Genomic DNA, 12,144 nt, shown 5'->3' with positions numbered 1-12,144 from the left:
AAATTCCTGCAGACCATTACACAGACCAACACATAATATTACAACATGAATACACCAACACACATGCAAGTCGAACTTTCATTACAACTGGACTGGCTGTTTTGATATTCCCTTATTATATTTGAATTACAAATAAAATGATGTAATTTCTGTTTTAATCACAGCAAACCGCAAAAGTTCAGAAAACTGCTAAATCCTGGTACAAATGTACAAGTTAGGTCTAAGGTAAAAGCAAACATTGTGCACTCAGGCCATATCAACATCAATATTGATCATACTTCATATAGTTGTAAGAACTTGCTTTAAATGTGTTATTATGCAGGATAAAGTAGTCATTTAGAAAGGATTTAGAAGCAAAATACATCTATAAGTATAAGGTGTGCTTGTTTAAATGATAAAAACAGAAATTGATCATATTGGTTCTACTTTGATTAATCACAAGCTGGTAAATTAACTAGGTCCTTGTTCAATGAGTAATTTGTTTTCACTGAACAAAATCCATTTTGCACTCACTGGACCATTCGTTAAGTCAAACCCAGAGGACTTTGCAACTAGCATTTCACATCCTAACATCCATACACCAAAGAGCATTCAATCTATATGCCATAGAACAAAAATCTTCCTAAAGAATATTACCTTGTCGACCACTGTTGCCAAGTGCTCTGTGCAGGAGAGGGACTGGAACAATTCTATGCAGAGCAACGAGCAAACAGAGTGGGAAAGCAGTCTGTGGATGATCATAGGCGAGGTAGCAATTCCAAAGACGAGGATCAGAGGCAGAGCATGAATGTACTGACTAGAGCACAAAAACAGAAAAGAAAGACACATGAATCTTTTATCATGGAAAGATGCATTCAATAACAAAGATACCAGATAGCAATGATGTTGAATTTACTGATGGAAAAAGCAGCCCTGCTTCTGTCGTTAAATCCTACCTAAAACGCCCTACCTGAAACTGGTACAATTTTAGGTACCGAGGCTGAAGTTAAGCTTCTTTTAATGAGGGCTGCCTAAGTAAGTGATCTCAACTGACCATATTCAGAATTAGAGCAGAACATTCCCATAAATGTGCTGGGGGGCATTTGCAAAATCATTTTGGGAGTAGCACAGGAAAACAACGAAGAAACATGGAAAGCATTTGTGCTTTTTAATAAGGTGGTGTGGCACTAATCAGAAGGTTCTGGACCAAGAAGGTGGATAGGAGAGTTAGGAGAAGGCGGCTCGGTCTGCACTGATAAATAAGTGGGACCTGCCAGCAACAGTGGCAGGACCTTGAAGATGTTTGACAGGAGTACTGTGTAGGCAGGGGACTGTAAGGGAGGCAAAGTAAACCCTAGAGAATAAAGAGAACTGGGAGATATCTGGGATTTACAGCCGTGCCGCAGGATGGAGGAATAAGAGCTTTTGAATTAATATAGTCATGAGACTCAACTTCCATCGCACATCTTTTTTCATTAAAGTATAAGGTCATTTCAATTTTTTTCTGGCAACATTTAAGTAGCATAACTTGTATGAAATGCATCATTTTTATAAAAATATATATTTTTATTGTTTTAATGCAAACATAAGTACAATGAAGAGCAGGATAAGCATGCAATCAAGTTAACATGTAACAAGGGTGAATCGTAATCAAGAACAGCCACATGTAGCAGACAAATATTCACATCCAAAGGACCAGGCTCCATGGGAGCTGCAAACTATAAAGGGGGTGCAGCCGAATCTGCTTGTTCAGGAATAAGAAAGAATCCTGTCAATGACACGGAAAAGAAATATACCCTCCTGCATGAACCTAACATTTCTACATGCGGTCACCTTTGTATGAAATACATCATGTGTAAAACCTACGCTGACAACTTGTTAACCAGTTCAGAAATTGCTTCTATTTTCAAATACATTTAATTACATGCATGTATTGAAAAATCAAACCATCTGAGAACCTACATCTTATAGAACAATCAATCGATCAGGATTTGTAGAGCTCACTCATCACCCCTGAGGGTTCCGGGTGCTGGTTATTGGCTGATCGGGGTTTCAGTCAAAGAGCCAGGTTTTAAACCCCCTTCTGAAGTCCTGGAAGGAGGGGGGTGACCTGAGGTGGATAGGGAGGCTGTTCCAGGATTTTGGGCAAGGTAGGAGAAAGAGAAAGAACAGCCTCCACTGTTGCTGTGGCAGATGTGGGGGATGTGAGCCAAGGAGAAGGAGGCGGAGCGTAGGGATCTGGAGGGACAGTGGAAGCTCAGGCGGTAGTTGAGGTATGCTGGTCCTTAGTTGTGAAAAGATTTACAGGCGTCAGTCAACAGCTTGAACTGGTATTCTTTGTATATGGGGAGCAAGTGGAGATTCCTCAGGTGGGGGGGGGGGGTAATGGGGGGGTCGGTCTTGGGAGGTTCATGAGGAGTCTAAGTGCTGAGTTATGTATGATTTGAAGTCGTCTTGTGAGGTGTGCTGCGAGTCCAGCGAACAATGCACAGCCATAGTCCGGCAGCTGGTGAGGAGGGTTTGCATGATGGTTCGTCTGGCAGAGATTGAGAGACACTTGAAAATCTTTTGGAGCATGCAGAGAGTGAGGAAGCAGCCTGAGGAGATTGGGATGATCTGGTCATGTTGAGTTTGTTGTCCAGGATGATGCAGAGGTTTCAGGCTTGGTCTGTGGGAATGGGAGTCTACCAGGAGTCATCCAACAGTGAGGCGTTGTTCCCGAAGATGAGAAACACTTTGTCTGTGTTGAGTCTGAGAAAGTTGTCCTTCCTCCAGTCAGTGACATGGGTTATGCAGAGGTGGAAGTTGGCCTTTGTGGTGGCGGGGACTTTAAAGAGCGAGAGGATGAGCTGGGTGTCGTCAGAATAGGAGAAGTTGTTCAGTCCATGGCTTCCAACAAGGTTTGCTAAGAGTGGGGCTACGGATGATCCCAGGGGATGCCACAGATGATGTCCTTGGGCTACGAGGTGAAAGAGGGTAGGGGGACTCTGAGGTCTGCCACAGAGGTTGCTGAGAGGTCGAGGATTATCAGGGGAGCCGAGTGTCCTTGGTGCAGGAGGCTTCTGATGTCATCTGTGGTGGCGATCAGGGTGGGTTTGGTGCTGTGGCTTTAGTGGAATCCGCATTGGGTTGCATTCAAAAGCCTGTTTTTCTCTATGTAAACTGTCAATTCTTTGTTGACGGCTTTCTAGAGTACTTTGGCTGGGAAGGGGAGCAGGGAGATCGGAGGGTAATTTTTTAGTTCATTTGGGTCGGCAGAGGGTGTCGTGAGGAGAGGTTTGAATCTGGAGTGTTTCCAATCGTTAGGGTACGTGGTTGAGGAGATAAAACGTTTTGAGGAGGACCGTGAGTTTGCTACTAATGGTGCTGTTGCCGAGATTGAACATGTGATGTGGATAAGGGTCCATGGGGGATCCTAAGTGGACAGAGTGCATGATGTCAGCAGTGTCTTGAGTGGTGAGCTGGTTCGATCTGGTGAGTCTGCTGTTGGTGGTGGTATCTGTGGGTTCTAGGAGGCTGGGGGTGTTGGCAGTGGCGGGTTGGGGCATGAGGTTTCTGTAGATGGTGGATATCTTGTTTTGGAAGTAGTTGGCCAGGGAGTCGCACAGGTCCTAGGAGGGGGAGGTACTGTTCTCATTTGCTGAGGGGTTGGAGAACCTCTTGACAATACTAAAGAGTTCTTTGCTGTGGTTGGAGCTATCTTGGATATGAATGCCTTCTTGTGTCTTTCAGGAGTTTGTGGTACTGACTGAGTGAGTTCTTGAAGGCGGTTTAGTTGATGGGATCATGGTGGTAAGCCATCTCCTTTCCAGTTGTTTGCAGCTGCGTTTCGTGGTTCTGAGTTTCAGGGTGAACCAGCCAGCTTGTTTGGAGGGTTTGTATGTTTTGCTGAGGGCGACTTTGTTGGTGCTGTCGGAGATCCAGGTGGTGAAGATTTTGAGGGTCTGTTCGATGTCCAAGGTGTTGTCAGAAGGAAAGGGCTGGCGGGAAGCTGAAGCAGTCAGTTTACTGGCTCTGTGATACTTTGCTCTAGCAGCGATGAGAGGTGCCTAATGGTCTGCTGGCGTGTCTGGGTGATGGTGTGTAGGTGAAGTGGACAATGGTGTGGTCTGACCAGGTGACCTAGGTGGTGTGGCTGTACTTGATTCTATTGCTGGGCGTGAAGATGAGGTCTAGTGTGTACCCTGCCATGTGTGTTACGTTGGTGACTATATGGGTTAGGCAGATGATGTTAATGCTGTCTAGCAGGTTGGTGGTGTTGACGCAGTCAAGGCGGAATTCGAGGTGCTAGAGGAAAATGTAGTGTTTGATGTTGATGGCTTGATGGACGATTATTTTGGGGACAGCGTCGCTGAGGCGGGATCCTGGGGGTCTGTAGAAGAGGGTGCCTTTGATGGTGGTTTTGCAGTCAACACTGAGCTAGAAGTTGACGTTTTCCATGTGTGGTGTGTAGTCGTCCATAGTGGTGTTGCAGAGGATGGATTCCTTGTGAATTATGGCGATTCCACCTCAGATTTTGTTGATGCGGTCGCGGTGAACGGTCTTGTATCCACCAGGCGTGGCTGCGGCGATATCAGGTGTGGAGGTGGCATTGAGCCAGGTCAGAGTGAGAAAGACAATGTCAGGGCGGGTGGTGATGGTTTCCCAAATCTCGGTTGCAGCGTGCAAACTTTCAGAGGGAGCAGAAGTAGAGTAGGATGCAGTAGAGTTGGCGGGGAGTAGTTGTTGCCAGAGGTAGGGTGCGCTGGTGGGTTGGTGTTGCAGGTGAACTGGCAGTGGGGAGAGGTGCAGCAGAAATTATTGTTGCGTGGTCTGACATAGAGGGCGGACAGTTCTGTTCTGGCATAGTGATGGATTGCAGGAGAACTAGAGTTCCTGTGGCTGGGTGTGGTCCAGACATGGACAGACGCAGACGGACTTGCCTTTGGCACGTCTGCTGTGCGCCCATGCAGCAGCCTCCATAGGTGGTCGTGGGAGGGGCTGACAGGGAGAAAGGAGGGTGGGGAGCGGTAACTTGCAGGAGTGGGGAACCGCGGAGTGGGCAGGGACAGGATTAACAGCCAAATCAGGGATAACTGCAACTCCTCCCAAAAACAAAGATGCTAAACAAAGAAGAGGCCAAATAAGACTACAACTTAAACCCAAGTAAGCCCATTTAAACCCAAATTACCAGGACTACTAGGCAAACGGTCACTGAGCAGCAGGACCGAACAGGGGGCCTCGAGGGCTGTGAACAGTCGCACCGTCCCAAGGAGCTAGGTGGTAGAGGCAGCAGAAGGAGCGGAGCACAAGACCAAGAACAAGTTCTAATGGAGACTAAAAATTGTCCACTTATGTATTTTTATTCAGAGAGTTTGATACAAAATAAGTGCCTGTGATGTACAGCAGGGCCAATGTGCCAAACACATTGTATTTGTTTGGGTGTAAGTCTTCCTGCATTGCTTTAGACTATGACACACAGCCCTAATTTGGTACTTCCACTATAATCACAGCAAGACCTGCTTGCTCAAACAATACTTGATCATGTAATCCAATATAAATCTTCTGCCTATACTCTGGTCAGCGCTCTACTAACTCCTACCCAGGTTAGTGTTATATAAATTTGGATAATTGTATAAAATAATTGTATTCTCATTTGCTATTGGGCGCTAGACTACTTGCTAATTTGGCTTGAAATTTGTTAACAGATCCTACTATCCTATTACGTCACGCTAACCTCCCGGCGGGACTCTTACAGGAATTAGGTACATATGCAAATTCCCTAGCCTTTCTATAGGAAAGATAAAGGAATCCATCAAGAACCAGTAAATTATCCAGGAAAAGAAAAGCTTTTCAATTGCGTAGAGGGACCTGGTCATCTCATTTCCACAAATTCTGTGAATCTACCATGAGGTGGTAAAATGGCACATGGGCCTGAGTTAGATCTTGGAAGATGGGTACTCCATCACAACGGTGACAGATATCCTGTCCGCCAAATATAAATCTCATTATATCCTATGGGATTAATATTTCGGCAGACGGGATATCCGTCACTGTTGTGATGGAGTAACCGGTCCGCCAAGATCTAAATCAGGGCCATAGTCTCCTTTTCAATGCAAAGTTATGGAAAGTAAAGTAGACAAAAGGTGTGTAGAATGTGCCTGTTACTCAGATGTAGCTTTTAGTCTGCTTTTTCACAGAATATAGAGGTCAGCAAGACACCGGAATAGAATGCAAGTTCTTCCAGGCCCAAAATAAGGTTAATTTAAAAGCCTTGAGCTGCTATTCACTAAGATGAAAGCATGTTTTCTTCTTCAGTCTCTCCTCTATTCATCCAAGCAGGGCACCGCACACAAAGTATGTTGCTGAGTGGATCGTCTAGAGGAAAGGTGGTTATTGGACTTCCCGTACAGGAAGTGCTACAGAAAGTAAATTGCATTTAATGTTATGTCCAGTACACCTTCCTCCAGTTAATTCGTAAGAGTTAATCATCCAGATAGGATTGTGGGTTTAAAAAACACAAAACACACACGCACACACACTGTGACAAAAGTCTCTAGTTGGCGCCAAGTTATTCTCAAACCTACCTTGATAGAACAAAGCATGTGATGTTTCATAGATATCAATATTTACAACAAGGGGTGGTGAGGGACAGAGTCTCTGAATTAAACAGAATACTCTCACCCAGTCAAGAGATCAGGGCTAGATCCAACACCGTTTTTTAGCTCACTGCACCATCCCAGTTTCAGAACCTGGCTGTATGCAAATTAGTCTGTTCCTGTCCCAGTGCATGATGGGAACAGGGCAAACCAAACTACAAAAGCCAATTCTTACACTGGGAAGGAAACAAGCTCCCGGGGACCGGTTTCTGGCATTACAGCCGTCTTCGGCCCGGTTTGCTTGAATCCTGATGGTGCAATGAGCAAGGGTCTCACATCTGAGAATACCCTTCCACGCTTAGGGTGGACAAAAATATTTACAACAAGGGGTGGTGAGGGACAGAGTCTCTGAATTAAGCAGAAAGCTCTCACCCAGTCAAGAGATCAGGGCTAGATCCAACACCGTTTTTTAGCTCACTGCACCATCCCAGTTTCAGAACCTGGCTGTATGCAAATTAGTCTGTTCCTGTCCCAGTGCATGATGGGAACAGGGCAAACCAAACTACAAAAGCCAATTCTTACACTGGGAAGGAAACAAGCTCCCGGGGACCGGTTTCTGGCATTACAGCCGTCTTCGGCCCGGTTTGCTTGAATCCTGATGGTGCAATGAGCAAGGGTCTCACATCTGAGAATACCCTTCCACGCTTAGGGTGGACAAAAATATTTACAACAAGGGGTGGTGAGGGACAGAGTCTCTGAATTAAGCAGAAAGCTCTCACCCAGTCAAGAGATCAGGGCTAGATCCAACACCGTTTTTTAGCTCACTGCACCATCCCAGTTTCAGAACCTGGCTGTATGCAAATTAGTCTGTTCCTGTCCCAGTGCATGATGGGAACAGGGCAAACCAAACTACAAAAGCCAATTCTTACACTGGGAAGGAAACAAGCTCCCGGGGACCGGTTTCTGGCATTACAGCCGTCTTCGGCCCGGTTTGCTTGAATCCTGATGGTGCAATGAGCAAGGGTCTCACATCTGAGAATACCCTTCCACGCTTAGGGTGGACAAAAATATTTACAACAAGGGGTGGTGAGGGACAGAGTCTCTGAATTAAGCAGAAAGCTCTCACCCAGTCAAGAGATCAGGGCTAGATCCAACACCGTTTTTTAGCTCACTGCACCATCCCAGTTTCAGAACCTGGCTGTATGCAAATTAGTCTGTTCCTGTCCCAGTGCATGATGGGAACAGGGCAAACCAAACTACAAAAGCCAATTCTTACACTGGGAAGGAAACAAGCTCCCGGGGACCGGTTTCTGGCATTACAGCCGTCTTCGGCCCGGTTTGCTTGAATCCTGATGGTGCAATGAGCAAGGGTCTCACATCTGAGAATACCCTTCCACGCTTAGGGTGGACAAAAATATTTACAACAAGGGGTGGTGAGGGACAGAGTCTCTGAATTAAGCAGAAAGCTCTCACCCAGTCAAGAGATCAGGGCTAGATCCAACACCGTTTTTTAGCTCACTGCACCATCCCAGTTTCAGAACCTGGCTGTATGCAAATTAGTCTGTTCCTGTCCCAGTGCATGATGGGAACAGGGCAAACCAAACTACAAAAGCCAATTCTTACACTGGGAAGGAAACAAGCTCCCGGGGACCGGTTTCTGGCATTACAGCCGTCTTCGGCCCGGTTTGCTTGAATCCTGATGGTGCAATGAGCAAGGGTCTCACATCTGAGAATACCCTTCCACGCTTAGGGTGGACAAAAATATTTACAACAAGGGGTGGTGAGGGACAGAGTCTCTGAATTAAGCAGAAAGCTCTCACCCAGTCAAGAGATCAGGGCTAGATCCAACACCGTTTTTTAGCTCACTGCACCATCCCAGTTTCAGAACCTGGCTGTATGCAAATTAGTCTGTTCCTGTCCCAGTGCATGATGGGAACAGGGCAAACCAAACTACAAAAGCCAATTCTTACACTGGGAAGGAAACAAGCTCCCGGGGACCGGTTTCTGGCATTACAGCCGTCTTCGGCCCGGTTTGCTTGAATCCTGATGTGCAATGAGCAAGGGTCTCACATCTGAGAATACCCTTCCACGCTTAGGGTGGACAAAAATATTTACAACAAGGGGTGGTGAGGGACAGAGTCTCTGAATTAAGCAGAAAGCTCTCACCCAGTCAAGAGATCAGGGCTAGATCCAACACCATTTTTTAGCTCACTGCACCATCCCAGTTTCAGAACCTGGCTGTATGCAAATTAGTCTGTTCCTGTCCCAGTGCATGATGGGAACAGGGCAAACCAAACTACAAAAGCCAATTCTTACACTGGGAAGGAAACAAGCTCCCGGGGACCGGTTTCTGGCATTACAGCCGTCTTCGGCCCGGTTTGCTTGAATCCTGATGGTGCAATGAGCAAGGGTCTCACATCTGAGAATACCCTTCCACGCTTAGGGTGGACAAAAATATTTACAACAAGGGGTGGTGAGGGACAGAGTCTCTGAATTAAGCAGAAAGCTCTCACCCAGTCAAGAGATCAGGGCTAGATCCAACACCGTTTTTTAGCTCACTGCACCATCCCAGTTTCAGAACCTGGCTGTATGCAAATTAGTCTGTTCCTGTCCCAGTGCATGATGGGAACAGGGCAAACCAAACTACAAAAGCCAATTCTTACACTGGGAAGGAAACAAGCTCCCGGGGACCGGTTTCTGGCATTACAGCCGTCTTCGGCCCGGTTTGCTTGAATCCTGATGGTGCAATGAGCAAGGGTCTCACATCTGAGAATACCCTTCCACGCTTAGGGTGGACAAAAATATTTACAACAAGGGGTGGTGAGGGACAGAGTCTCTGAATTAAGCAGAAAGCTCTCACCCAGTCAAGAGATCAGGGCTAGATCCAACACCGTTTTTTAGCTCACTGCACCATCCCAGTTTCAGAACCTGGCTGTATGCAAATTAGTCTGTTCCTGTCCCAGTGCATGATGGGAACAGGGCAAACCAAACTACAAAAGCCAATTCTTACACTGGGAAGGAAACAAGCTCCCGGGGACCGGTTTCTGGCATTACAGCCGTCTTCGGCCCGGTTTGCTTGAACCCTGATGGTGCAATGAGCAAGGGTCTCACATCTGAGAATACCCTTCCACGCTTAGGGTGGACAAAAATATTTACAACAAGGGGTGGTGAGGGACAGAGTCTCTGAATTAAGCAGAAAGCTCTCACCCAGTCAAGAGAAGGCTGAAATGCCAGAAACCGGTCCCCGGTAGCTTGTCTCCTTTCTGGTGAAGAATTGGCTTGGTAGTTTAGTCTGCCCTGTTCCCATGATGCACTGGGCCAGGGACAGACTGATTTGCATATAGCCAGGTTCTGAGCTGGGATGGGGCAGTGAGATAAATAACGGTGATGGATCAAGCCCTGATCTTTGGACTGGGTAAGAGTGGTCTGTTTAACTCAGACACTCTGTTCATCACCACCCCCTTTTTGTAAATCGTTTTTGGCCACTATAGGTGTGGCAGGGTATACTCAGACATGAGTCCCTTTCTCACTGCTCCATCAGGATTCAAGCAAGCCGGGCCGAAGAAGGCTGAAATGCCAGAAACCGGTCCCCGGTAGCTTGTCTCCTTTCTGGTGAAGAATTGGCTTGGTAGTTTAGTCTGCCCTGTTCCCATGATGCACTGGGCCAGGGACAGACTGATTTGCATATAGCCAGGTTCTGAGCTGGGATGGGGCAGTGAGATAAATAACGGTGATGGATCAAGCCCTGATCTTTGGACTGGGTAAGAGTGGTCTGTTTAACTCAGACACTCTGTTCATCACCACCCCCTTTTTGTAAATCATAGATATCAATGGCAGTGTAGTTTCAAAAGGCATACTCTGCAATTTATGCCAAGAGGGAGACTGAATTGGAGGGATACTAAAGCCCCAAGTCACATGTGCATGCAGACCCGATGGTGGAGAAATACACATATGTTTGTTACACCCCCCAAAACATTACACAACTTAGAGGAGTAATGAGGGCCCTTAATGCCCGATGGCTGGCTCATGGGCCATCATAATGTTACAAAAGTCACATCTGATTATTTAAGCTCTTCACCCCATATAAGTATAACTAGCACCCTTCTAACAGCCAAAGAGTGGAAGACTCTTCTGAGGTAGGATTTGGGGAGAAAAAAAACTTTATTTCTGTTTGATAGGGAATTCAGGAAATCTCTTTAAATAAAGAAGGGCAAATAGTCAGGACAATGCTATTTCAATGAAACACTGTATTATGCACACCAGAGGCTGCTGATTGAGGTTCAACTGTCTGTCACACTGAGGTACCTACATCCAAAAAAACATCTCAACTACACCACTTGAAGGTCACAGATGGACAAACGGTCATGAGCCAGAATATGTACAGAACTCAAAATGCTTCTGAATTCTAAAATATAAGCAAAGTTGGGAAATCGCTTCTGAATTCTGGAACAAGAAACAGGACTACTCTGAATTTTGGTAAGCTCCATTTTCAGTCAAATGTAGCCAACAGGCGTCGGCTTGGATACCTGAATCTGATATCCATAAAAATAGGAGAAAGCACATCATTCAAGGAAAAAAGAAGAGGGTGGGATGATTACTTTCTTGGCAAGAGCTCAAAAGCATAACCGAGCTATGCATACACTTATATTCCATCTTAAAGGCACATATTGGATTCTAGGTCCAGAAAACATCCAACATTGGAACAAATCAATTCCCTGAACAATGGATTGTCAAGCAAACATTAACTAAAAACTCTCAGGCTTAAAGTGTACACATATAAGTGGCACTGGAGGTTCCTAGCTATATTGCGCAAGAAATGCTTGGTGTATTGTGTTTTAAAGTTAAGGCTTTTTAACTTTGCCTTTTTATTGTTAGTTATACAAGGATCCCCTCCTGTGGCATGGCAGGGTAGAAGACCATATTTTGACTGTAAATTTAGAAAAAGCGTTGCAAGTTTGAATAAATATAGGAAAGTGATTAAAAAATGAAAAATCAAATATCAAATATATTTAAATGAAGTTTTGAATTTACAGACCCACAACTTCAAAGTCAAATTGCAGCGTAACTAATTTCACTCTGGTTCTTGGACCATGGTGAAAATTAATTTTAGCGACTGGAATCCTACCTTAGCATGAAAACTAGCAAGCACAGCCAGAATTCAAGTGCTTTGTATGCTGTGTCAATAACCTAATCTGTGCTCAGTTTGTGCCGCCATTTGGGCATGTATGTCATTGTTATTCCCAAATATCTGGAGTCACATCCTACAGCAATGACAATAGCCCCTAATTCGGGCCTCCGTGATCTTACTGAAGTGATCTATTAATATTTATTTTCAGTTAAACAGTTTCTAAAATTGATTGAATATAATCAATAGCACCTTCACTGACTCCCAGGGTCTTGCACATAAGCAAGCATGCCCTCTGTGTATAATAAGGTACCTGTGTTTCCAATTAGCTGTCTCCAGCTGCTCTCTCGATGAAGTCTAAGCTTGCGCAGTAAGCAGTGCTGTGACTAATGTGAATGACATGGGGATAAGGGCAACCCTGTCACTTACTAGTTCCCACCCATCTGATATAATTTTTTTACT

General features: G+C 45.5%; 1 protein-coding gene across 1 annotated transcript in view; it reads right to left on the bottom strand.

Moving 5' to 3' along the window:
- Positions 1 to 12,144, bottom strand: part of ORC3 (origin recognition complex subunit 3) — a 212,760-nt gene that overhangs the window by 126,440 nt on the left and 74,176 nt on the right. Inside the window, exon 8 of the mRNA XM_086926601.1 lies at positions 637 to 796. Coding sequence (XP_086782727.1) covers positions 637 to 796 — 160 coding nt within the window. The remainder of the gene's footprint in view (positions 1 to 636; positions 797 to 12,144) is intronic.

This window comes from Lissotriton vulgaris, chromosome 6 (genome assembly GCF_964263255.1).
Source record: "Lissotriton vulgaris chromosome 6, aLisVul1.2, whole genome shotgun sequence".
In the NCBI taxonomy this organism is placed as follows: Eukaryota; Metazoa; Chordata; class Amphibia; order Caudata; family Salamandridae; genus Lissotriton; species Lissotriton vulgaris.
The sequence above is the reverse complement of the archived record's forward strand: the minus strand, read 5'-3'. Positions and strand labels throughout refer to the sequence as shown.